A 27,720-nucleotide genomic window follows, 5' to 3' on the forward strand; every position below is an offset into this window, starting at 1 on the left:
TTTACAGTAACCACCCTTCAGAAGGTTATTTCCTGCTCAGAATGGGAAGCAGGACAGAGATCCAGAGCTCAATGCTGATTTAGAAGGTATAATGTCACTGGGCTAACCAGATTATGACACAGTCAAATCCTATTTGTTATCTGTGGGCTGATACCAGTTCAATGGATAGTAGCAAGTCTGCTCAAGCTAAAAACCAAAGGAAGAGGTCTTCTGTGTGGAGTTTACTATCCAGCATGGGGTTGCTGGTTGACAGCTGGCTGAACATGAGCCCATCATTGTGCTTAGGTAGCCAAGAAAGCCACCAGCATGCTGGCCTGGATCAGGAATAGCGAGGCCAGCAGGTGCAGACAAGTCATTGTGCCCCTGTATTAGGCACTGGTGAGGCCATGCCTCAAGTACCAGGTTCAGTTTTGGGTCCCTTACTACAAGGAGGACATTGAGGGTCTGGAGCACATCCAGAGAAGGGCAACAAAGCTGGGGCAGGGTCTGGGAAACAGGGTTGGTGAGGACTGACTGAGGGAACTGAGGTTGTTTAGTCTGGAGAAGAGAAGGCTGAGGGGAGACCTCATTGCCCTCTACAACTCCCTGAAAGGCGGCTGGAGTGAGGTGCTACTTCCCCTCTTCTCCCTAGAATCAGGTGACAGAACAAGAGGAAGCAGCCTGAAATTGTGCCAGGGGAGGTTTAGGTTGGAAATTAGGGGAAATTTCATTCCTGAAAGGGTGGTCTGGGATTGGAACAGGCTGCCCAGGGAGGTGGTGGAGTCACTGTCCCTGGAATTGCTCAGGGTGTGTGGACATGGCACTCAGACACCTGATTTAGTGGCCATAGTGGCATTGGATTGATGGCTGCACTTGATGCTCCTGAAGGTCTTTTCCTACTGCAACAATTCTATGCTTCTGTTATTTCTCTAACAGATCTGATGTTTAATCCTTTCCTTTCACAGTTTCTGGGAGCTCTAATAATTTGTTTTGACCAAAATCTCTCTCACTCTGAGCAGGGAAGTGACCTCCTAATATTTGTACATTCAGTCCCATCTTCCTCAAATCCCAGGTTTTATCTATTGCTTCCCAGAAGCAGCTTTTGACATAAAAATCCTAAAAGCATTTAAGCAAATTGTGTTCAATTCCCACCCTGTACCAAACAGAACTCCACTACATCCCTTTTTCAGGTAAGCTCCTCATCTAAGCTTTGAGTCATATGCAAATAGTGAAAAAGCCAAAAGAAATGTAGCTGTTCAGAAAGAGCTTAAGTTCCTTGCCTGACAGTTCAGCTTCCTGCAACAGGAGACTTGGAAAGAAAGGAAGCACTCTGAGTAGCCTGCAAAGAGCAAAACCTGAACTGCTCACCCAAGAGCAACATTCAAGCACCTGCCTGTGTGCCCTGTCTCTGCATGCACAGGCAGCCAGGAATGCACTTTTGACCAGGGCTTGGAGTGACAGGATGAGAGGGAAAGGACTGAAGCTTGAGGAGGGCAGACTCAGACTGGAGATGAGGAAGGAATTCTTTCTGGTGAGGGTGGTGAGACACTGGCACAGGCTGCCCAGGGGGGTTGGGGATGCTCCCTCCCTGCAGGAGTTCAAGGTTAGGATGGATGAGGCCTCGAGCAAACTGGGCTGGTGGAACTTGAGGATCTTCAAGGTCCCTTCCAACCCAAACCATTCTGTGAATCTTTCAAACTAGAGAAACTCAGAACCCACCTGGATGTCTTCCTGTGTGACCTCCCCTAGGTGAGCCTGCCTTGGGCAAGGGGGTTGTACTTGATCTCCAGAGGTCACAGAATGTTAGGGGCTGGAAGGGACCTCAAAAGATCATCCAGTCCAAGCCCCCTGCCAGAGCAGGATCACCTGGAGCAGATCACACAGGAACACAGCCAGGTAGGTTCTGAGTATCTCCAGAGAGGGAGACTCCACACCACCCTGGCCAGCCTGTAGATGCCTTCCATTCTGTGATTTGTCTTCATCTAGAAGGCCACAAGGCATTCAGGATGTTTAAGTATCTCAGATGAGAGATGCACCCCTTGTTTACAAAACCAAGGACATTTCAGAAAGCTCAGAAGGAAAAACAATCCAAACATGGCCACAGTTATGCAAGCCAGGCTGACTGAAGAAAGAAAACAAGGACACCCTCAAGGAAGTGTCTCCTTTTGGGAGACAGCCTTCACTTCAAGCAGCTCTGTAAAAGTTTCTCTTCCATGGCTGATTATCCCAATCTCTAGGGATTTTAACCTATTTTAGGCCACCTATATGTGCTTCAAAAGGAAGAGAGGCAGCAGCAGAGAGCAGGGGCAGACTCAGATGCAGTCTGTGCAGTATCTGTATCAAAGCCAAGTCACAATAGGCCATTAGGATGATAATTTTATACAGGATAGTGTCCATATGCATATAAACACATGTCCCTTAAGATCCTGTTGAGACTTTAGAAGTTATTCATCTGACTAATGAATTATACACTGAATTTATACATTACTGCCTGATAGTTTGGCTCCAATAGTTCCTGGACTAATATATTATTTAAAAGCATGTAGGAAGATTAGAAATTAGGTTATTTAATAGCATCTAGCTCAGGGCTGCCATTCCCTTCCAGACAAACTCAGTGCACAAACAGGCAATGGACATGGGAGAACAGAAGTGTTCAGGTGGCTGAGTTACTACAGCTGTTCAAAGAGATTATCTGGATCAAATGGAGACTGCAGTGCAACTCATACCTTGAAATGCTTGACCAAAAGCTCCTGAGCATCATTCATGAAGCAGATGAATCCTACCTGGAATTCACAGGAGTAATGTCCATGGCTGTGGTGGCCTTTCAGATCTGTTGATTGTAAAAGTCACACACTTGTTTGGGTTGCTGATTTGAGAGGATAACATGTCCTCACTGAAACACCACTCAGTCTCTGGCAGATGATCAGTGTGGAGAATTCTTTCAGCTGTAAAGGCTGAAAATTATGAGCAACCAGAGAACATGTTAAGGGGACTGTTTGGGGAAGCATTTCCTATAGACACTGATCTGGGCTCCTGTAATCATAGAATCACAGAATGCTAGGGGTTGGCATGGCCCTCTACAGAGCATTGAGCCCAACCCCTCTACCAAAGCAGGATCCCCAAGGCAGGCCACACATCCAGGCAGGTTTTGAAAGTCTCCAGAGAAGGAGACTCCACAACCTTTGGGCAGCCTGCTTCAGGGCTTCAGCACCCTCACAGGAAAGAGGTTTCTCTGTGTTGAGGTGGAACTTCTGTTGCAGGTTGTACTTGTTCCTCATCACTGGCAGCACCAAAAGGAGCCTGGCACCTTCATCTGGACACCCACCCCTCAGATATTTACAGACATGAGATCCCCTTCCAGCCTTCTCAAGACTAAAACACTCCCACTTCTCTCTTCATAGTAGAAAGGTTCAGGATGCCTGTTTAAAATCCTGCATTTGAATTAACCCCTGCAGTAACTTTTACACTCTTTCAGTACACTAAGTGTTTTACACCATGTCACCTACTGAAGTGATGCCAGCAGTTCCATGCTCTGTTCACTCAGGAGTCACTACTCCAGATCTACAATACATTGCACTTCCACAGTGGCTCAATTATTTCAGTCTATTGCCAGCTTGCAAAGGAAAGTGCTGTTCCCTGGACCCACTGCTCAGAAAGAGTTGCATGTGCAGATCAGTGATGGCTGTGAGGAGAGATAATCAACTCTCAAGTGAGGTCAATGAACCACTGAACGGATTTACTTCATGATTGTTGCATGAGAGGAGCTCTTCCCACCTCTCAGTTTCAGGTGGCTGCACTGCCTCCTCCATCTCAAACACATCCTGTGGTTCCACAAGCTCTGCAGTTTAGGGCAGTGCAACACAACAGGAGCAGGGAAAGGCTTATTCCAGCATTTGTTGTACAGCCAACCATAAATATTTGGAGTTCAGCTGTCTCTAAGTGAGAAAAGGCTAGAGACCATTAAACAGAAATCAATGGTCACACTTCACACATTACTTGATGTTTCACTTTTGCCAGGCCTGTGATTGTAAAATATGCCTCAGAAGCAGATGTGCATCTCTTATCTCCTTGCTGCCCTCCTAGTGCCTTGCCCTGCTGCATTAAATCCTAGGGGAAAGTGGATGGATTTTTGCAGGGAGGTGGTGTGGACTGCACTGGGTTGGAAGAGACCTTCAAATGCCAGCCTCAAAGATCATTGAGTCCATCCATGGTTTAATGGCTATGGTGATGTTATCTATGTCCCAACGTGCCATCTCCACACCCTTCTTGAACATCTCCAGCAATGCTGCCTCCAATCTTCCCTGGCACAGTTTCAGGCCATTTCCTCTCATTCTATCACCTGATAGGGAGAAGAGACCACCCCCAGCTCACTCCAGCCTTCTTTCAGGGAGTTGTGGAAAGCAATGAGGTTTCCCCTCAGCCTCCTCTTCTGCAGGCTAACCAACCCCAGCTCCTTCAGCCACTCCTCATAAGCCTTCTCCAGACCCTTCACCATCCAACACATGCAGTCAGCAGCAGTCTGGAAAGAAAGGAATTTGTTGGGCTTCTTTACACAGCTTTATTCAACTGACAAAGGAGGTGGGGGATAGGAACACAGGGGAGTGAGATAATGTTTTATTGAAAACAATACTCCAGATGCATCCAGAACAGTCATCTGGGAGATGTAGAAACCCATGACATATGGAAGAGAGTTTTTGTGTTCTTCCCAGAGCAAGTAAAAATGCAATATAACTTATAATTAGTGCAAACAGAAAGGAGGTTAAATTCACACTTGTATATTGCCAGAATGATTCTCCCAGGCTGAATGAAGGGGGGGCAGCTTATGTAGGCAGAATTTCAGCTAGCAGAAACATGAGAGAGTTATCTGAGTTACAAGGCAGCAAGAGTGACAGAACTACTACATTCAGAGGCAGGTTTAAGATTCAGTTTGGTTCCTGTAAGGAGCTGCCAGGTTGCCAACACTGACTCTACATACTCACAGACTCCTCTTGTATTAGGTTGGGTTCTTCTTTGTAAGATAACTTTTCCCCCTTGCTTCAAACATGATTCCCTTCAAACCCACAGACTGCTCTGGGTCAGAAGGGACTCTCAAAGGTCACCTTGCCTAACCCCTCTGCAGTAAGCAGGGACACCTCCAACTAGATCAGGTGAATTTCTACTAGAGGATCACTGTGGGGGAGTCAGGGAGGAGGAGCAGCAGCAGATGATTTACATAAGTGCATTGCAATTATTTCTCCTTAATTATGCAGGCAGCTGGCTCTATTTTAAGACATGCTACTGCATTGCACACACAAGCACTAAGGGTATCTGTCACTCCATGTGTCAGGCCTCTAGCAGACTCACCTACCTGCCTGCAAATCACAAGCAGCAACCAAAAGCAGCAGTCAGGCTTGTGGCCACCTGCCCTTCATCACCATTGTAGGAGTACTGCTGCTGCCTCCTCACATTCCTCTCGAGTCAAGCCTGTTTGGCACTGTACTGCTAGATCCCCAGAGTGGTTTGGGGTGGAAAGGACCTTAGAGATCATCCAGTTCCAACCCCCTGCCATGGGCAGGGACACCTTCCACCAGCCCAGGTTGGTTGAGGCCTCGCCCAACCTGGCCTTGGACACCTCCAGGGAGGGAGCATCCACAGCCTCCCTGGGCAGCCTGTGCCAGTGTCTCACCACCCTCACCAGAAAGAATTTCTCCCTATCTCCAGTGTAAGTCTGCCTTCCTCAAGCCTCAGTGTACCATGAAGCACAGAATCCTTTCTCCAATCCAAGGCAGCACCTGAAAACCCCTGCCATCCACAGCCCAGAGATGTGTACCATGACCAAAAGACACAAGCACAGTAAGTCTGAAGCTCTCTGGCTCTACTATCTCTGCAGTCTAGAAAAGAAACAAAGCCTCTTTCCTATCTGGCTGCTCAGCAGCTCACCCCTGCACTAGCACCTCTGCTCACAGATCTCCTTACCTGCATTGTTTACTGCCTCCTGCCCAACTCCTGCATCTTCTTTGGGGCAAAGTAGTTCATAATGCTATTGCTTTCCTGGCATCAGGACTAGAGAGTGATCATGATGACCCACTAAGGAGCTGTGGAGAACAGTCCAGTAAGGGTTAGATACACCTACTTGTCTATGTTCTGCCTGTATCTGGGGCTAAACCCCAGCAGTTGCTCTCTCCCCTGATGATCCCTCTGCTGCAGAGAAGGGAGACCAAGAGAAGGAGAGAAGACCCCCAGGGTGAAGTGGATTTAATGAAATAGCCAAATGAACACCAAGGTCAATACAAGAGACCTAGAGCCACACTCAGCCCAGCAAAAGTGCAGCAGCCACACTGAACAGGAAGGCAGTCTTCAAGAGAAGGGAAGAGGCACAGGGTGAGGAACAGACTCTAGCAGGAGGCTCACCGCTCCTCAGCAAAATCCCTCCCATCACTGGTTGTGATGCTCATGGCCTGGGACACCCCTGCAGCCAGCTCCAGTCAGCTGTGCTGGCTAATTCAGGGCTGCTGATGCCCTGCAGCCCATGGCTGGCCAGGGAGCCTGTCTCAGCACCACTAGGACACTACTGCAGTTCATGTAACAGGCTGTTTCCTAATCTGATACTCTCTAAACCATTTAGCTAGAAGCCAGGTCTTCTCACATGGAATTCCAGTGCATGAATCTGGCTTTTGGCAGTTGCAGTGCCACCCATTGCCATCTTGCTGGAAAAGGCCATGCCTGGGAAATGACAGCCTGACAGCAAGGCAGCACCATTACCTTCTCTTCTCTCCACTCCTCTCCTTGCCTGCCTTCTCCCAAAAGAGAACACACATGGTAACACAGCTGGACAAATGAGACTCAGACCTCTGCTAGAGCTAAGTAGTGACTGAAAAATGGCCCCCATCAGCAATCACTTACTTGGTGGGGGCCAGTTTTCAAAGCACTGAAGCCCCATTTTGCTGGGCTGGAAAAGGCAGCAGGCTCCCAGGGACAGCTCTTAACCACTGAAGCTTATTTTAATTTCAAACACCATCGTTATTTGTGTTTCATTTAAGCTATGACATGGAAAGCTATGAACTCCACTTTCATTTTGTGCTAAAACTGACACATAGTCAATGTTGAAAACAATAAAGCACAACAGGTCCTTAGACTGCACTAAATCATCAGTATGAGCCCTAATTGGGTAGTAGGCCTTGGTTAGGATGCTAAAGCCAGCAGGGTGTCATACAGAACAAAGACAAACATTGGAGCAAGCCCAGAGGAGGGCCACAAAGGGGATGCAAGGGCTGGAACACCTCTGCTATAAGGATAGGCTGAGGGAGCTGGGGGTGTTCTCTGGGGGAACCTCAGGGCTGCCTTCTAATACCTGCAGGGATCCTACAGGACAGATGGGGAGGGGCTTTTCACTCTGGTGTCCAGTGGCAGGACATGGAGGAATGGTTTTAAGCTAAGGGAGAGGAGGGTTAGACTGGATCTTAGGAAAAAGGTATTCAGTAAGAGGGTGGTGAGACTATGAACAGACTGCCCAGAGCAATTGCTGATTCCCTGGGGTGTTTAAGACCAGACTGGATGAGGCCCTGTGCAACCAAGTCTAGGCAAGAGGTGTCCCTGCCCACAGCAGGGGAGTTGGAATAAGTGATCTGAGGTCTCTTCCCAACTGAGCCATTCTATGGTTTCGCCTAGTTTTGATCTTTTCTTGCACTGCTGCTGTGAAGTGTCCTGGTTGCCTCTGGTACTATACCCCACAGAGGAACATGAGGAAGAGACCAGTGACACACCCAGTAAAAAATCAGTTTTGCTTGCACAATAAATGGTTAAAACTATGTGTACCACACAGGTCAGTAAGTGCTATGGCATGCACCACTGAAAGTCACTCAGTGACAAAGATCTCAGGGTTGCAGGAAAAAACCACCCCCCAAACCCATCAAACACTCTGTTCCAACAGCTAGTGCTGAAGCAAAGGCTATAAGCTATTAGAGTTCAGCAGATTATGAAACCACAAAATCCACTCATTCATGGAGATCAGATTTATCAAACTGCTGGGATGCATTCCCCCTGTTCATTCAAGGCATTTCCTACTGACACTGACAGATGGAATGCTGGGATGCCTGGCTCCTTAGTCCATCACACTGCCAATAGTCCAAAATCTATCAAAAGGACAACTCAAAGCTATTTGCCCTTAGTTATTCTAGAAGGGCCAGTTAGATTTTACACAGCTCATCTGAAATGACTGGTGAAAGACTCTGGACAGAAACCAGTCCCCACTGCCTCACAGGTGTGCAGAGCACTGCTCCAAGACCAAGTGCTACACAGCTCAGGATGCAGAACACTTGCTAAACCTCCCTGGTAAGACATGGGCCTTTAGGAGGCATCATGGTGTTCTGCCAAGGACAGTAAACATTTTCCTTTACTGGGAAACATCTGTGCATCTGAGTGTTTGGAGAAGGAGTCATAGAATGGTTTGGGTTGGAAGGGACCTTGAAGGATCCTCGAGTTCCACCATCCCTGCCATGGGCAGAGACACCTTCCACCAGCCCAGGTTGCTCAAGGCCTGACCTTGAACTCTTGCAGGGAGGGAGCATCCCCAACCCCCCTGGGCAGCCTGTGCCAGTGTCTCACCACCCTCACCAGAAAGAATTTCCTCCTCATCTCCAGTCTCAATCTGCCCTCCTCATCCTATCACTACAAGCCCCTGTAAAAAGGCCTTCCCCAGCCTTCTTGCAGGGCTTGGTTACAGATGAAGGTTAGGCTAGAGTTGGAGCAGCACTCAATGCTGAGGTCTTGCAAACAGTTCAGACTGGTAAAACAAAACAGTGAATGCCTTGCTAGCTTTCTTTTTCCTCTACAGATCTGGACCAGAAGCATACTGAGAGAGAGGACACTGCTTGAAAAGATGTGGGTGCTGTCACATACAGGAAGCAACACTTGAAGCCACTGGAACCCTCTCCTCTATCCCCTTTGCTCAATGTTTAAAAAGGCCAGAGGAGAAAATACTGGTTTTCCCCAAATCTTCTGTTTTCATAGGGTCAGAGTGGTTTGGGTTCCAGGACCTTGAAAAATCCTCTAGTTCCAAAGGCCCTGCCACCCACCTTCCACTAGACACCAGGTCATTCAGAGCCTCATCCAGCCCAGCCTTCTACACCTCCAGGGGTATTTTCTTCCTAGAGTTAAGGCTCAAGTAGAAAACAGGCAGTTCCATGATTGCACCAGCACAGAAGAGCAGAAGCCAGCTCAAAGGAGCAGAGCAGGAAAGCAGAGTTTGTACTTCCACAGCCTGCCTTGCCAATGCCCCAGTCTGATCCTAGGAGGCAGGGGTCTGCAGCAGAGCTGGAAGCCCTCTGTGTTTGCATTCCCAGCAACCTTAACAGCATGGAGCTGAGCAGCAATTGCAGTTCCTTGTGGCTTTGGGTAGGGTTTCTTTTGGGGGGTGTTTTGGTGCTGTTGGTTTGGGGTTCTTGTGTGTTTGCTATGGGGTTTATTTCCTATATACAGGGAAGGGTAAGCTCTGCAAAGGAGTTACCTATCTTCATTTATTGAAGCTAATCCCAACACAGGACACTTCTTGTCCCCAAGAGGCTTTGTCTCCTATGCTTTTAGCAGATGCCTTCAAAACCCACAGAGTGCTTCCCAGGCAGCAGAAAGCCCTAAGGTCACTCTCAGCTACTTCCCTGCAATGCATTATCTTCACAATTATTATTTTTTATTTTCTCTCCCATAAGTTTTGTGATCTCTTTTGATGCTGGAAAATGCTATTTCCTTTTCTCTCTCCTACAAGGGACTGCATTTTTAATCAGGCTTCCCAGAAAGAGCTTCTGCTGATCTTAATGCAAAAAGAAAGCCTCACGAAAAAATAAGAAGGAGAGATTCTGACAGCACAGGAGAGGAGGTGGCTCAGGTCCCTAAATTCTCTCCTTTACAGACCACAGAAGAGTGCTCAGAAAGCTGAGCACTGAAATACAGTTGTGCCTAGAGACTGCTTGGCTGCTACTGCACATCACAGGAACATCTGGAGAGATGCAATTAGAGCACAAACAGCTGCAGTGCCCTTGCCTGCTACTCTGACTGGATTCATTGTCGTCTTGTGCTCCCTCACAGGCTGCGGCATCCACCGAGTGACTCACAGTTGATAACTCATTGTGTTGTGCCATCACACACACAAAGAGCAGTAGCTTCACTGGTCTGTTAACAGAGCAGGCAGGTGGCACTGGGCTGACCTGCTGCCTCTGTCAGCGAGTCCTGCCTACCAGCTGATAGCCCAGCCCTGCCCTGCAGCACTCAGAATTAGTGCATGACTCTGAGTTCGATGGTCTTGTCAAAAAGTCTGTCACTTTGCTAATGAGAGGCACTGCTTGCTGCTGCTGCTGTGCATGGTGAGCAATCACATATGCAGAGGACTAACTGTGAGCACAGTGCTCCCAGGGAGCTCCTGGGACCACTGTCATTCACAAAAAGACAGAACAACAGTTAAAGAACATGTGTCACAGGGTGCCACAGCACAGCTCAGGCTGCCCTAAGGAAGCCTGCCCACGTCCTCACTGATGATGGCATTGGAACAAGCTGCCCAGGGAGATGGTGGAGTCTCATCCCTGGAAGTGTGTGGACATGGTACTCTGGGACATGGTTTGATGGCCATGGTGGTGTTGGGCTGATGGTTGGACTCTATCTCCTAGTCTCTTCCAACCAAAACAGTTCTGTGATGTTAACTCACAGTACAGGTGTTTGCACATCATGCATCTCATCCAGCTAGAGGAAAGCCATATTCCTCAGGTGCTCCTCAGCTGCAACCTCATCACTGCCACACAGTTCCAGTTGGGGCACAAGAGCTGCAGTGTCCTGGAGAACCTCACTTGCCAGAACACAGGTCTACAGCAGCCCCTCTGGCAATGCCACCCCTGGCTGAGCAGTAACCTGGCAGCGGCACCAGCATGTGACTCACTGCCAGCCTGACCTGGGGTAATGGGATGCATTTATCAGCACTAACAGGGAAATTACATCAGGCCCCAAAAAGTGGGAGGAAAAGAACAAAGAGTGAACTATGGGAAGCAGGCTAAGATTAGAGAAGACAGGGGGTCAGTTTCTCCTCCTGCAGAATCAGAGCTGATCCCCAATGACACAGACCACAGCACAGCCTATGGAGCACAACGCCTGGGGAGAAGGCCAAGCTCCCCATCACTTCAGCAGGACTGCAAGGCTCACTGGTGCCACTGTTCTCCTGAGGAAACAGGACTGTGACAGACCAGGGAGCTGCCCCAAAACTTCACTTCCAGCACTCTTCACTTGAGCAATTTGTCATTTTGCTGGTGTCAGTCTTGTTTTGACATCCTCATCAGCTGAAGTTATAAATGCCTTGGAAACTGCACTTCAAGGAGCAGGGTTAACAGGTGAGATTTGGCTGTTTAATAGCAAATATTTGCTGTTGACTAGCACAGGAATCAGCATGGATACTGGGGAGAAACAATTCCTCTGTCAGGACATCAGTTTAAAAACCCAAGTAACTCTTCATTTTCCAGATGATGGTGGCTGATTGCAGGACACTGCAAACTGCCCTTATCTCTCTCCACTTGAAATGGTAAATCTGCCTCCCTCATTTTCCACCTAGCCAGCAGCATATCACCCTGCTGTGGAGCCTCCCCTAGGTTTGACACAGTGCTACCTGCAGGAACTGCAGCATGCTGCTCTTTCTCCTCTGAGGGAAGAATGAAGTGCTGAGGAATACAATATGAAAAATGGGATTCAGAAAGGAGCTTTTGGAGGAAGACACAAAGGACCAAAGCCAGAACATTGTCATAGCATCATAGAACTGTTGAGGATGGAAGAGACCTTTCAGATTATCAAGTCCAGACACCCACCTGGAGCTCACAATCCCACCACTGCTAAGCCTCTGCCACTAAGCTACACCTCTCAGCACCACATCCATGCATTATAAATACCTTCAGGGATGGTGACTCCACCACCTCCCTGAGCAGCCTGCTCCAATGCCTGAGAACCCTTTCTGTGAAGAAATTGTTCCCCAATATCCTGATAGCAGAGAGCAGGAAAGGCCATTCTTGCCCAGCCTGGCTGTACCTGCAGGCAAAAGAGTGAAGTAGGTGTACAATGGGAAGATGCAACTGGCTTCAGTAGGTTTAGAATCAGTGCCTTATGCCTCACATCAAACTCCAGCTCAAGGCCTTCAAGAAAACCTGAGAATTACAGCTGCATGGAAGAGAAACTCCTGCCTATGCCACAGCCTAAATCTGGGCCTTGTCTCCACTCAGTTTGATCATTCTTATGGGATGACAGTCATTGCTTTCTCCACAGGACACCATACTTCACAGCAAAGTAATATAGTGCCTTCAGTTACACTAATGCAATCCCTTTGATTTATCCCTTCTACCATTTCAGTCAACGTCCCAGCAACTCATCTACTTACCAGCTGCACATCTGCTTGACAGCTTTAGGGATCTTTCTCAAGCAATAAGTCCTGAATGTCTTCCCAGGGTCTTATGCTCCAGCTCTTTACTGTTTAGAGGATATTGCTCTATTTATTCTCAGCTTCATAGTCCTCTTAATGTTTATCTAGCAGCAGTGCCATCTTTCAAGGCGCTGGGCTCACCGATAAGGCAGCCCGCACCTGAGCGCCGGGCCACTCGCTATTTGCTGCTTTGTCCTCTGTATTTACAGGCATCCCTCAGGTTTGCTGGCTTCATTGCCACATACTATTATCCTTGCCAGAGACAGGATAAGAGTTGCAGACATAATGATCCTGGGGCCAGCTCTAACGCGTTGCTAGCTCTTCTCCCTGCTCACAACAGTCCAAGTTAACAGCAGCTTGGGGCTCCTGGTAGAAGGGCAGGGCGAGCCACACATTTACCCCTTGGGGCTTTTGATTCTTGCCAATAAGGATACTGAAATATTTGTTGCCTTTTCAACTTGGTATTTCCACTAGTAGTAAAATACACCTTTACATTTTCATTAACTGAGGACCTCAGTCTGGGCCTTTTGAAGCATGTTCCACTTGCATCATTTGTCTAAGCTCATGATGTTTCATCTCCACAGGAAAACCTGGCTTAGACAGGACCCAGCAAGGATCTCTGGCCTCAGCCTCAAGTGCTGACTTCACACCAAGTGCTCAGTGAGATACTTAATGGAAAGCTTGCCTTGGCAGGGGGGTTGGACTAGCTGATCTCCAGGGGACCCTTCCAACCCCTGCAATTCTGCATTTTGGTCACTGAAAACCCCAACAGTGCTCAGCTCCAGCTGTGTTCTGCCATGCTCTCATCCCACTCTTATTGGCTTGCACTTCTTAGGCCAAAAGCAATTCCTAGGTTTCCATCAGCACCCTATCAGCAGCTTGACAGAGAACCCTTCAACAGGGCAGTGCTTTGGTGCAGCAGAGTACTCACTCATGGGCAAAGTGAGAATTACAGAGCATTTCTCACAGCTGTTCCCCTTCCTACCTAGGAAGTGGCTTGGCAAATGCAGAGCATTACTGCCTGCTGAGGGAACCTGACTGTCCAACTCCTCAAGACTTGATCTAGTGTGTCATTGTCTGCTTTCAAGCCTGAACTGTGTCTTTCATTACACTAAAGGTCTCCCTTCCCATTAATCTTGTCGAGCAGCTCTCCTCTCCAAGCTCTACTGCCCACAATTTGTGATTCCTTATTGTTGAGCATCCATCACATGCAAAATCAGTTCTAAGCACCCCATTACTCACATATTTAGAGATGTCAAAGCAAGGCCTCCATGCAGCTCCCACAGCACTTCAGAATTCCCTTCTGCTTTCCCATCAAAAGGCAGAAAGGACACAAGTAGACAGCATCTTATTTGAATCTACCACAGAGATTTCCTTATATAGGAAGCTGAGGAGGAGCAGGGGAGGAAACAAGCAACCATATAGCACAGGTAATGATGCATGAACATTACAAGGCTCAGGTGAGCCAGTACCCACCCCTGGGTCCTTCAGGTGGCTTTTTTCAGTGCCAACATGAGGATTTTAAGTGACAGCCCTGCATGGTGAGTTTGCTTTCTCATGTTGTAATGTTTATTAGATCACTGTGCACAGCACCTCAGGTCTTTGAAACCAACAGAGCTTCCTTCCACTCCATGTGGTCCTCAGTGTGGTTTGGGGACAATACCCATAAATAGACATGGCCTGTACACACAACTGTGTCTGGACATCTGGAATATTGTGTCCAGTTCTGGGCTCCAGAGTTCCAAAGAGACAGGGAACTACTGGAGAGAGCTCAACAGAAGGCTACAAGGAGGAAGGGACTGGAACATCTGTCTGAGGAGGAAAGACTGAGAGCCCTGGGGCTGTTTAGTCTGGAAAAGAGAAGGCTGAGGAGGAGTCTGATCGATGTCTACAAATACCTGCAGGGTGACTACCAGGAGGATGGAGCCAGTCTCTTCTTGGTGATACCCAGTGATAGGATGAGGGCTAATGGACAAACTCAATCCCAGGAAATGTCATCTCCACAGGAGAAAAAACTTCTTTACTGTGAGGGAGCTGAAGCCCTGGAGCAGGCTGCCCAGAGAGGTTGTGGAGCTTCCAAACCCATCTGGACATGTTCCTGTGTGACCTGCCCCAAGTGGTTCTGCTTTGCAGGGGGGTGGGACTCCATGATCTCGAGGACCCTTTTAGCCCCCAGCATTCTGTGACAAGATTTAAGAAATTGGGAAACCTCAGAGGAGGAAAAAACCAAAGCAGAACACATCAAAACAAAACCCCAAAAGAATTACTAACCTGGGGTGTCCAAAGAATCTTCAGACATTCAGGAACCTCCCTTACTGGAATAAGCCCCAGAGGAGACTGTAGAGCTAGTCTCTGAAAACCTTACATTTACACTTATTAAAAGGGGAAGGTGATCAACTGGTCTCCAAGGTCCCTCCATTAATGCACTCTTTTCCAGCCCAAGACTGTTGTAGCTCATTCATTCACTCTTTCATTCATTCATCACAGCTCTGCAGTCGTGCAAACAGATTCTGTAAACAAAAACTCTTTCCCAGCGAGCTCCCACTGTGCTGGCAATATTAAGTGGCAAGCACATGAACACCCTGCAGAGAAAGCAGAGGCAAACAGCTCATCGGCATTTCTTTCTCCTTGTGCCGCTGCAGCTGATACTGCTTTACAACTGACTTAAAGAGACAGGTTACACTGCTAATAAACCTCCACACTTAACTCTCCATACAGCCTGGCTGCTGAAGGCTTAATATCAGTCATAATTATTGCCCATAAAATGTTATGGAATCAGAGCTTAAAAGTTAACACTGCTTTGTTTCAGGAGATAAAGGAGAGAGAAGGAAGCATTGATCAGTCTTCCTGAGATTCAGATCCCTAAGCACAGAAGGGCCTTGGCACTTCATACATCCCAAATCCCTCCTGCTATGGGACTCTGCTCATGGGATTGCTCAGAGGCCAGTTTATCACTGAATTTGATAGCACTGCCCAGGTGGAGAATGCAACTCCCTTCCTGCACTCAGGACAGCTGAATGGTGCCCCTTCTAGGGCAGTGTCACACCTCAGGCTGTAACATGCACTCAGCAGGCAAATCACCCCAGCTCTGAGGGGCTTTCCTAAGATGCTGCCTCCCACCAGCTAAGCCCTTCTTGCTCACAGCATCACCTTCCAAACCAGATGCTTGCTTGTACAGCCCTCATGTCAATACAAGGATTCCCTATCTCCAAAGCAAGTGCCTTAACCAAAGGCAGCAGGTTGCAGCTAATAAAGACAGGGATCCTCCCCCTCCACAAACATTTTACTCAGCTTTCCACACTCACAACTAATCCAGCTCTCCCTTTGCCTCTTTATAGTAGAGTATTGCAACAGTTGGAAGCCACTACTCATCTGCACAAAGAATCACAGAATGGTCCAAGAGGAAGAAACATCAGAGGTGGGAAGGAGCAAAAGAGATCAGCATGTGTCCTCCCTGCCAAAAGCCAGAGTGCTCCCCAGCAGAAAAGAGACCTTGCTCCTACATCAAGTGAGCTTCTCCTCCTCCTCCCCCTGGTTACTCAGCAGATACCAGTCATCACATGGGCACCCCAGTGCTTTGTAGTGAGGAGACATTAAGGTTGAGGACAGGCTCTAGCTCTTTGAAAACAAAGGGTTCTGACTTATGTGCCAACTCTCAAGCCAGTCCTGATTAGATAAACTCTCCAACTCTGTCGTGCACCTGCTTTGGGAAGCTTTATGAACACACAATTCTTCAAGCCTGAAATGGCTGCCAAGGAAATCATACAGCAGGGTAATAGGAAATCCTTGCAGGGAGACCTGTTCTGAATTGTCTACCCTTAGATAAGGCACAGAATTTGTTCCCTTCAAGATTTTATTAACCTTTTGCTGATGGAAGGAGATTGCTGATTGAGAGCTAGATGAGGTCAGTGCAGCAATTATGTTTTGAATCCTCTTCCAACAAGGTTCTTGTACAGGGTAAGAAAAAAGTTGACAAAATTAATTGTTACTTAAACCCAGTCTTTTGGAAGAATAATTAACCTATAACAACTATTCTGGCCTCCTCTCCAGCCCTGAAAAGTAATCCTTTCTCATTAGTTTCAAGTCTAATTAGCATCAATAATGAAATGCCCCTCAGAAATAACCCTTGCATGGTGCTCTCTCACGCTGACATGCGCTGCCCTACAGACGGAAGGGCCACAGGGCCATGTCTGAAGCTCAGCAGATCACAGATGTTCCCAAAGCCCAAAAAAGCCAACAAGACTGTAAAAAAGTGTGGAGCTTGACAAAAGCAGATTTATCTGCAAGACAAGCGCTGCAAACACAGTGTGGAGCAGAGACAACTCAAAGGTGGTTTTGCCACTAACTGCCGCAGTATTTCCGAGTGAGTTACCGAGCCTCTCAACTGCAATTCCTTGCTCTGTCTTGGCCTTTTGGCTGAGGCAGAGAGAGACATCACTATTTACTGTGTTCCATGGGACAAAATTATATTCACCACTTGCAGTCTCACATAATCAAATAATGCTTTCCCCAGCCCTGGCTTCTATGAACTCTCTGTAAAACAGATATAATAATGCTTATCATTGTCACCAGGGTGATAAGGCTTAAAGTACTTCGAGGCTAACTTGAAAGAGGCTATAAAAGGCCCAGAGATTCTGAGGCACCTGAGATAGACCATTACTTAACAGGCCAGTAGTGACAGCAGGTGAATGCCAATGTACAAGTCATAACTTGAGGTCTGCTGCAACTTGCAGAGCTCTGAAGGATCACCACAGACTTCTGATAAGTAAAGTCAGAGACATTCATGTCACAGACACTACAGCCACTGCATTCAGAAGAACCACGCAAGCTTGCAAGTCTGAGCTAGAAGGAAGCCTTCAATAAGGTTCCAGAACAAGTATGACAAACTGAGAAACACCATCCCAGATACACCTACTTATCCACATCATTCAGCAAGTGCTTAAACTTGTATTGCCTCTTCCTAACAGCCATCAAGAACCATAGAAACATTCTGCTTGGAAACAGCCTCAGGGATCATCCAGTACAGCCACCAACCTACCACCATGGCCATTAAACTATGTCCCAAAGAGCCATGGCCACACATTTTTTGAACACTTACAAAGAGGGTGACTCCACCACCTCCCTGGGCAGCCTGTTCCAATGTCTGACCACTCTTGGTAAGGAAATTTCTCCCAATATCTAACCTAAACCTTCCTAGCACAGTTTCAGGTCATTTTCTCTCACCCTATGACCCAAGGCTAGATAGAAGAGACCCATCTCCACCTCACTACAACTTCCTTTCAGTACAAGCACAAGAACACACACCACCATACCACACCCTGCTCCCACCCTCACCACTGCATTACCCCTGCTTCCCCCCCAGATTCACCACCCAGTATTCTCTGTTCTTCATCCCACATAGAACCATCTTCTCTCCCTCTGCCCAGCTTGTAACTCAGATACAAAGTTCTCTTTCATCACAAGTTTTTGTAAGACACAAGACCAGAAAAACTTGCTTTTGGTAAGAAAATAGGGAGAAGCTTGCAGAAAGAATTTGCACCTCTGTCATCACAGTGCACTGCCACAGGGGAAACCCCAGTCCAAAGTCAACTCAGCATATCCCTTGCTTGGGCAGGAAAAGCAGGTCTCCTGCCTTCATGTAAACATTGCACTACCACAGACAGCTTTTGAGACTAGCTAACTGAACTGAAAAGCTACTGGAGATAAACCAAAGAGGACCTCTCGCATTTCTGTAACCAGAAGAAAGATTCCTCCCTAATAACTCCACTTTGTCATCCATAATCCAGAAAGGAACACACAAACCACTGAAGCCTTGAACAAGCTCAAATCCCCCATTCCATGCTAACATCTGAGATTTCTAAGTAGGAAATCATAAAAGACAAACCTGTTTCCAGGGCATGCTCCATTCCCTGGACAGCCAGCGCTCAGCAGCCCTCACAAGCCAGCACTCGCAACTCCTCACTGCAAATGGAGAGGCTGGCTAGCTGAAGCGGCTAAATACCCTCCACACAGCTGAGGCTGATCACTACTCACTGCCCAGCTGAGGCTGCTAACTGCCCTCTGCCCAGCTGAAGCTGCTAACTGCCCTCTGCCCAGTTAAAGCTGCTAACTGCCCTCTGCCCAGCTGTCCACAGGCAGACTAATCACCATCTAGCCCACCCTCCCTGATGCTTGGGGGTGCTACAAGCAACCCTGGCCAATGCCTCACAAAGTATTCCAGTTGCAAACCTAAATTTGGCTTCAAGACAGGTCGTGTTTCAACAGACAAAGGCAGGACAAATAACACCTCAAAAAAACTCAAAAGCAAACCAGAAACTCAGTCTCTTGTAGCATCAAACAAAAACCTGCTGGCATTTCGAAGTTTCAGGAGTTTGCTGTCCCTGAAGTGCAGGAAGGAGCACTCCAGAGATGGGAGTCAATCGATATGGCAGGCTGGCTTAGCTTCTCCTTTAGAAACCTGAGAGTTCAGACCACACCTGCTTGTCTTTACTGAGATCCTTAGGAAGTAAAAGCAGCAGCAGTCCACAGAAAAAGAATACCTTCTACCAGCAGAGTTTCAAAGCTGCAAGACTGTCAAGGGTGCCCAGGAAGGTCGTGGATGCCCCCTCCCTGGAGGTGTTCAAAGCCAGGTTGGATGAGGTGTTTGAGCAACCTGGTTTAGTGGAGGTGTCCCTCCCATGGCAGGGGGGTTGGAAGCAGATGATCTCCAAGGTTCCTTCCAACCTAAACCATCCTATGTATCTATGGATCTATGATTCCTCTTCACTGCAACTGACAGAGTGCAGAGCTTCTGCGAGCAGGGGTATGTAAGTCCTGTCTGTGCTGTCACAGGGAATCTCTGAGTAGCCACCCTTAAACAGGCTGGTGACAAGCACACGGCGCTGCGGCCGCCTCAGCCATAAATCAAAACACTCATGTAAATTAGACTTTAGTCTCAAAGTGTGTTTCTTGCCTAAATATTTAAACACATAAATAACTTCCAGCCATTCCAGCTTGTCATTTTAAGCTTTCTGACATTTATTGTTCGCAAGAAAAGAAAGGTCAGACTTATCAAATCTGCATTTATGCTTCCATGACATTTTTCTCCAACCAAATTTTTCTGAATTAGGGAAGCAAGACAAATGTGGCACGTTTCATAAAGGACCTTTCTCAGCCCTGCACTGTGGTCTCAGCAGTGTCATTGAGCTGGGAAGTCACCTCTCAGGTGTGGCTCAGTGGACAGAAAGAGATTTGGGAAGTGGGCAACGCGGTTTGCTGCCAGGTAAACCACTTGTGCCGAAAGAGCAGACCTCCAGGTCTCAGCAGTCCACTTCTGGGGAGCTCAAGCTGATGCCTCAGTATGAGAACTGACGACAGGCAACACCCAGGCATGGTGTGGAATTTGCTTGGGAAGAAAATCAAAACACAGCAATGTGCTCAGGTGGCCACTGCCAGGAACATCCTGGTCCATATCAGAACAGTGAGGCCAGCAGGAGTAAGAAGGGATCGTGCCCCTGTACTCAGCACTGGTGAAGCCACACCTTGAATTCTGGGCTCAAGAAGGACACTGAGGTGCTGGAGAGTGTCCAGGGAAGGGCAAAAAAGCTGGAGAAGGGTCTAGGCTGGAGATAGGAAACATTTCTTTGCTGCAAGAGTGGCCAGGCACTGGAAGAGGCTGCCCAGGGAGGTGGTGGAGGCAACATCCCTGGTCAGGAAATGTGTGGCACTCTGGGACATGGTTGAATGGCTGTGGTGGTGTTGTGTTGGTGGTTGGGTTGAATGATCTTAGAGGTCTTTTCCAACCAAAACAATTCTATGATTCTGTAATTCCAACTTGGACTCCCCAAGCATCATCACCCCAGAGGAACTAGCTCTGATGTCCTGAAAAGGTGATACCCTCTGACAATGATCAGCCCCATCGAGTTGGGGGTTTCTTGGGTGAGTGTTAACTGCTGCCAATCCATCTCTCCTCCTTTCTTCTACTCTGTTTGTTTGGTTCTTGCTAATTCACAAACACAGATTTTATTTCCTGTCATGCAATGTGCATGTGAGATGTGCAGTGAACCAGATGACTAGATGACTCCAGGATGCAATTTACTCAGACACTGCAAAACTGCCTTTGATTTTGCATTTGTATAATAAAACACTTAAGACTCCCAGTGCACTTCTTTGCTGTAGGTATTTATTCCCTCTTCTTAAGGTTGGGGAAATAAAAGCACAGTGAGTTTAGCAAATACATCTTCTTAAAATGTGCCATAAATGTTCATTGAAATAAAACAAAACCAAACCCAAACATCCTGTGCCCTTTTTTGTGTTTGTTTATGGCTGCTTTACAGAACATGGGGATGAACAAGAACATTCATAAGAACAAGGAGCATAAAAGTAAAGAAAAATGGCAGAAAACAGACCTAGAAACCAGAACCACATTGTGCATTCTATGGGCCTGCTCTGGCAGGGGGGTTGGACTCAAAGGTCTCCAGGGGACCCTTCCAACCCCTAAGGTTGTGATCCTGTGATAGTACTGACTCCCAACAAAGATCAGCAACTCTCTGGTCCAGGTGAAACCATGTGGGATACAGATCCCAGCACATTTTCCATGAACCACTCAAAGCTCAAGCATCATTTCTAACATGCTGCCAAGGAGCTGGCCACACATTTGCAAAGCCCTACATCTTTTGGCCAGCGTGGAAATAGTGAACAATAAAGCAACAGAGCTGCACACTGTGAGTTTTCTTGGTGCTGATGGAGTAGGAGAGTGACCTGGACAGGAACAGGCAGGACGGCAGCAGGACAAAGGATCAGGGAAACCCATTACCAGGCAATCCCTTTGCTCAAGAGACATCTGCTATTCAAGAAGAAGCCACTCTGGACTGACTAAAGCCACATTTCTGGAGAGCACCAGTGACTGGGGGCCTAGAGGGAGGTGCTACAAACCTAATAGTTAAGGCAGGAAGGACTGGGGAAACTGCTCCTAAGCACACTTTGGATTCACTGTGATTTAGGGGCTGGTCGTCAGCATGTAGCACACTGGTACCTGGGACAACCCAAGGGGTGAAAAGGAAAATCTCATTTCATGTCTGGAGTAAATGCAAGTGCAACTCAGGCCTGTTCTTAAGCTTTGGACAGGTTGCCCAGGGAGGTAGAAGCCCCATCCCTGGAGGTTTTTAAGGCCAGGATGGATGGAGCTCTGAGCAGCCTGATCTAGTGTGAGGTGTCCCTGGCCACTGCAGGGGGTTGGTCCCTTCCAACCCTGACAATTCTATGACTCTATGAAAGCTGGCCTGACAGGCAAGGCAAAGTGCAAAACCCCACCAGAAATGAACAAAGCCACCTGCACTACAATGGAAACCTTTCAGAAGCTCCAGTGCAATGCTTCTGCCTTAGTCACCAGTTTTTGCCATCAGAAGAGCAGGATCGGATCTCAGATGCTGCACAGAGGCGAGAACGAGAGAAAACCAGAGAGCAGCTGGAAATGATTGATCTTTTACCAGTTTTCTGCTCAGTATGGCACAACTCCAAATTTTGTTCTTTTCAAGCAGAAAAACAAAACCTACCAGAAGAAAAACACAATTAAGAGACCTTGATTAAATTTTGGTACCTCTAAAAGACGTGGAAAGAATTCTGCAGGCTTTGCTGCAGGCAGATTTCAGCTTGGAGCTCAGGGGTTTTATTTTCTTCTCACTTAACAGAATGTCCACTTTCAAACCCACATTTTCAGCTGGTCTGAAGTTTTTCTCTAATCTTTTGGCAAAGGGTTCCTCCTGCAAATGAGGTCGGGTGCGTGGCAGCAGTACCCTAAAGATGTGAAGCCTAATTGCCTCAGCATTATCCCAGCATTGGTATGGAGTGAATGCAGTTTCAGGGAGAAGACATGGGGCAAGCTAATAAAATTGCAGATGAAGGCCACAGAGCAGGAGTAATATTTCCCCTAGCCAGAGGATGAAAAGTTATGCATTGCTATTTAAAAAATATAATTGGAATGTTAAATCTATTTCATGAATGAAAGTACATTGACCTTTTGAGGGAGGAATGACTCATTTTCATCCCTGTATGCCCCTTTTTAACACACACTTCCCACCTTTGCATATGTAAGTAGCAATTAGTTTTCATGGGAAGTTATTTTATGGCCATTTCAAGCTTATTAAACTTCCTGAGTAAACTCATAAGAAATCTATTTAGCAACATTTGGGGCTTAGGTGCTCGACAGTGAGTGGACTGGTTACCTGTGGCCTTAACATGGAGAAAATCACACAATCCTAGAATGGTTTAGGTTGGAAGGGACCTGAAGGATCATCTAGTTCCAACCCCACTGCCATGGGCAGGGACACCTCCCTCTAGAGCAGGCTGCTCAAGGCCTCATCCAACCTGGCCTTCAATACTTGCAGGGAGGTGACATCCACAGCTTCCCAGGGCAACCTGTTCCAGTGTCTCAGCACCCCCACTGTGAAGAGTGACTTCCTAATCTCCTCTCTTCCATCTCAAAGCCATTCCCCCGGGTCCTATCCCTACAAGCCCCTGTAAAAAGTCCCTTCCCGAATACCAATGTCAATGCAGGGTTAGGGTCCAAGGGCTCTGGATCACTACAGAGCCCATGCAAGTGTCGAGCACTCACCCTGGACCAAGTATCTGTGGGATGGACTTGCCAAGAAGGCCCCCACTGGACCTCTGCACAACACAAGCTGCCTGATCTGATCTTAGAAACTCCTGTGGGTAATTTTAGTCCAGCAGCAGAGGACCACTCATGCAAGGGGTGGTCACTGCTGCTGCTCAGGCAGCTCTTTACTTGGTAGTCTCTACAGAGAGAAGGCTTGGGAATTTTTTCTCAAGGAAGTTCAATAAGCTACAGAGGCCACAGGGACCCACTGTGCTTCAACACTGTATAGCAAATCCTGTGAGACCTGAACTAAAACTGGCCAAGACTTTTCTGACATAAAAGGGTTGTTAGATTCCAGCCACCAAACCAGCCAGCTTCCAGTTTGCCATGACAATGTACTGGCTTTGACTGAGCTCTTTTGGGAAAGGTTTCCATGGAGGCAGGGTGGAATTTCCCAGTCAAAGCCAAAGAAAATGAAAACCAAGTCAACAGCAACCTGGCTGTGGGGAGGTTCACCTAAACTATGGGAGATCAACAGCACAGCTCACCCCTCCCTTCTTCTGCATCTGGGGTTTTGTTTGGTTTTTTTCTACAGAAATGATTGAAATTAATTCAGCTGAGGTTTTGTTGTTGTTGTTTGGTTTTGTTGGGTTTGCTTTGTTTCGCTTTTTGTCCCAGAGAAGCACCAGGGGAAGGAGAAACAGCCAATATTAATTCTGAAAGCATTTCCAAGAAAAGAAAACTCTCTGCTGCTTGACTTTGAAAAGGCCAAGCTGACACTAAACCAGTGCCTGGGCTGAGGACCACAGGTTTTCTGGATGGAAGCATTTATTTTTCTTGCAGGATGCTCTCTTCCCACAAGAGTAAGTGAGAGAAATCTATCATTGAAAGTGTTTGCAGGAGAGCCCTGGAGAAACTCCTCTGAACTTTATGGTTTGTCTGTTAAAACAACTGCAGCCCAGTAAGAACATCCTTTATTAATTGTTCAGTAACACACGGAGACAAATGGCTTCATGCTTTGTGCAAACATGCTGGTAAGAAGGGGGAAGGCTCCTTCCAGTTGGCTATCTTTGAGCCAGGACCAGAGACTGTAAGAGTTAAAGAGAAGACAGTACAGGACTCTGTCGTGGCACATAAGGTCAGTGGGAATTCAGTCCCTGTGCAATTTTTTCTTCTCCTAAAGTATCATTCATTCTCCACTCACATGGAGGATCATTTGGTGAAAACCATTTAGCTAGGTCATTATATCTTTTCCAGGGAAGCACTGCAGTTCTGGGTATCTCCAGCAGAAGGGGAGGGGGCAAGAATAAAGGGAGAGGAAAAAAGGCAAAAAAAAACCCTAAGTATGTCAGCATAAGTGGAGCAGCTTTACATTGTTGGTGGGAGGATTGTGTTGTTTGAAATCCATTTCCAATTAGCTTAACCACTGAAGGAAAGGCTCAGTTGCCTTAGGAAGGGCTTTAGCTAAGCCCCGTACACATTAGCTGCAATGGTGTCAATAATTGCCGGTGTCTGCACACCTCTGGGCTCCTAGAGGCTGCTCATGCTGCTAGCACTGTGTCAGCAATCCTGCCGTCGGCAGGGCAACACAGCACAGCACACATTTAAGCGTGGCAGTGACACATGGTGCCCACACAGGCTGCACCTTTGCAAAGCAGAAAGAATGCATTTTTAGTGCTATTCATGCCCGAAGTAGAGTGCAAGGCCACATAACAGTGCAACCACAGCAGAGATGCCATTTCAGTGACAAAACTTAGGCACGTTAGCAACCTTGGGGTGGATCTTTACAGATGGCAAACAGCTGCTAGAAGTTATGACTCTGGTACAGGTAGATGAGGTCCCTATTCCTTCCCTCTGCTCCTCTTTTTCCTGCATCCCCTAGGACTGACTTTGCATGTCTGTGCTGCAGTAAGTACAGCAGAGCCCCCTCTGCAACATGATTTTACAGGGGCAGAACTAATACTTCTCTGCCTGGAAAACCAGGCATTTCTTCTCAACAGCTAGACAGCAGCCAACATCAGAGACTGTGGGCTTTACTAACTTTGGTTAAAGTGCTGCATTCCCAAGACCAGAGTACCTGTTAGCTCACATACATGCCCTTCATCTAGGTTAAAAACACCCCTTCATCCTCAAAGGAGACAGATGCATGCCTTCCAGCTCCTTCATTGCTCTAAGCACCATCAACAATGCACTGGCATTAAATGCTCAGGCTGCAACCTTGCTGTCAAAGAAGGAGATCTGCAAAGCAAGATAACTGCTACTGACACCCAATTCCCCAAAGAGCAAACCAAAACAGAGCTGGTGGCTTTGGGCACATTTCATTTTTATTAATTACCTTGTTTTTTTAACTGCAACCTAGAAAGGGAAGACCTGCTGGGGAGTAGGGGGTGCTGGCCTCACCTAGCCACCTTGTGGTAGACTACCTCTGCCTTAGCCCTGCCAGAAGGGACCCAGAAATCGCCAGCCAAGGTATTTCCCTTCAGCTGCGAGTGTAAGCCTGACTCACACCCAGCCTTCTCCAGCGGTCTGCTCGGATTTTCAGTTTCAGGCAGCCTGGAATGAGATGGGCTCAGCTGGTAGTTTTTCAGATAGCTGGCCCAGCTTTTCCAATGAGCATCACAAATCAGTTGCTCCAGCCCAGCACTGACTTCTCTCACCTCTTCTGAACGTAGGGAAGTATATTCTGTGGTCCGTTAAGTAGGTGTCTGCTCAGGGACACACCATTGGCTTCTACACAGCTTCATAAAACCTCCCTAACTTAACTCACTGTGACAAATTATTTGGCCTTGCAGTCCTCGAGGTATTATATTCTGTTAGTAGGAGAGCCTGCATCAGAGCTCTTGTGAAGGACACAATGCACACAGAAAGGAAAGCTCTCTCGACCACTGTCCCAAAGCTGAGACTTGAGGCTGCTACCCCAGCTTCTCGTCTGACTGTAGCTAAGGATCATCTGTGATTTTAAAAGGGATAAACATTCATTGCATTCGAGATAAGTGAAACCTGAAATAACCTGCTCCTGGCAGGTTTGCCTGTCAGCCACTACCTTAGATGCTTAGAGAAGAGTTACAATACTGATACCAAGACCCCAAACCATTAATGTACAAATCTGGTCAGTCTGAGCTTTGAAAGGGTCTGTGCTGCTCCCGGAGGTCTGCCTGCACATAAGCCTGGAATTACTTGCATCACTTTGAGGAAGCTTCCCTTTTAAAGACGTTTCAAAGAGCCTGATATTGCTGTGCTTAGGCTAACGACTCGTTAACCTTTGGGTCTCGCTTGCGGCTGTTTGGTACAAATGAACTCTTGGCATTTTGCAAGACCCCCTCAGCGCTCTCAGAACAGTTGTTCTGACCCTACAAAAGCTCCTCGATACATTTTGTACCAGTAAAACGCGACCGTTAGAAGTCGCGACTGCTCCGGGCGGGGGAGCTGCGCTTCCCGCACCCGCCGGGCTGGACGCGATGGGGCCAGCCCTGTGTCCCGGGCTGAGACAGCACCCTGCAGCGCCGGGATCCTGCTGCGGTGGGGCTGACCGTGCGTCCCGGGTGGAGGTGGTACCCTGCAGCGCCACGACAGCGCTGCGGTGGAGCAGGGGTCGGGGAGGGGGCTCATCGGGAGCGGGCGAGGGGCGCTGCCCGGCATGCAACGCACGGCTCACCTGCCGCGGAGACGTGGAAGAGGAGACGTGGGCGGGCGGCGCGGATGGCCGCCGACAGCCCACGCTCGCTGCCCGTCAGGGCTCCCCGGCGCTCGGGCATCAGGCGCACCCGCAGCCGCCCATCGCCGGAGCGGAGCCACCAGGCGAAGAGCTCGGTGAGGTTGAACTCCAGCTGCGCCCCGCCGGAGCCCGGCGGCGGCTCGCCGGCACAGCCGTCCCGCAGGCTGCCCTCGCCCACTTCCAGCACCAGCTGCTTGGCGCGCCGCAGCCGCCGCCCGGTCGCTGAGGGCCCGCCGCCGGGGGCATGAGGGGGAGCGGGCGGCGCGCCCCGTGGCAGCCCTCCGCGGGCGGCGCGGAGCAGGGGCGCGCAGTCCAGCCGCAAGCGGCATCGCGCTGCGGCGCGCCCCGGCGGTCCCAGCACCAGCTCCCGCACGTAGGTGCGAAACAGCGAGGGCACAACAAAGTCCAACGCCAGGCTCCTCCTCTGCAGCCGCGACAGGCCGGGGCTCTCCCGCGGCCCGGCCACCGCCGGAGCCAAGCTCAGGGCGAAGCAGGCGGCGGCCAGAAGGCAGGCGGCCAGTCTGCCCCCCGCCATCACCCGCCCGCCCGCTGCCGGCAGCGCCCCGTCCTACGTCGCGCCGGGCCGGCTGCCGGAGAGTGCTGCGCCGGGCTGTTCCGGCCGGGGAGCGCGATGCCGGGCTGCGCCGTGGCTCCGGCCGTGGCCAGTCCGGCCGAAGAGCGAGGCGGAGGCGATGCGCCTCGGGCCGGCGCTGCGCGGGCTTTGCCGGCTCCAACTACCCGCCACAACGCGGGCATTACCCAGCCCGCGGTGACGTCACGCCCGAGCCCGCCCGCCGGCAGCCAATGGCGTCTTTGGAAACCCTCGTTATGCAAATGTGCCGGGGCGGGGCGGCGGGGGCAGCGTTCATTGAGAAAAGAAAAAAGCAGCTCTCGGCGGGGCTGATCCGCAGCGCGCCCGGGGGCGGCGGGGAACGGGGTATGCGGGGCTGAGGCAGCGGCCGCTGGCGGCCCGCAGCGAGAGGCCAGGACGGCTGGGAAGGGAAGGGTCGAACCCGCACCTTCGAGGGGGTGCTC

General features: G+C 48.8%; 1 protein-coding gene across 1 annotated transcript in view; it reads right to left on the reverse strand.

Annotated features, from left to right (window-relative positions):
- Positions 1–27,343, reverse strand: part of ALK (ALK receptor tyrosine kinase) — a 319,074-nt gene extending 291,731 nt beyond the window's left edge. The window contains exon 1 of the mRNA XM_068153686.1: positions 26,626–27,343. Within this exon, the coding sequence (XP_068009787.1) occupies positions 26,626–27,220 (595 nt within the window). The 5' untranslated portion in view covers positions 27,221–27,343. The remainder of the gene's footprint in view (positions 1–26,625) is intronic.
- Positions 27,344–27,720: the final 377 nt, after the last annotated feature.

The sequence above is a fragment of the Melanerpes formicivorus genome, unplaced genomic scaffold, assembly GCF_026170545.1.
Source record: "Melanerpes formicivorus ecotype bairdi unplaced genomic scaffold, bMelFor1.0.p_v2 SCAF_26, whole genome shotgun sequence".
Classification (NCBI taxonomy): Eukaryota; Metazoa; Chordata; class Aves; order Piciformes; family Picidae; genus Melanerpes; species Melanerpes formicivorus.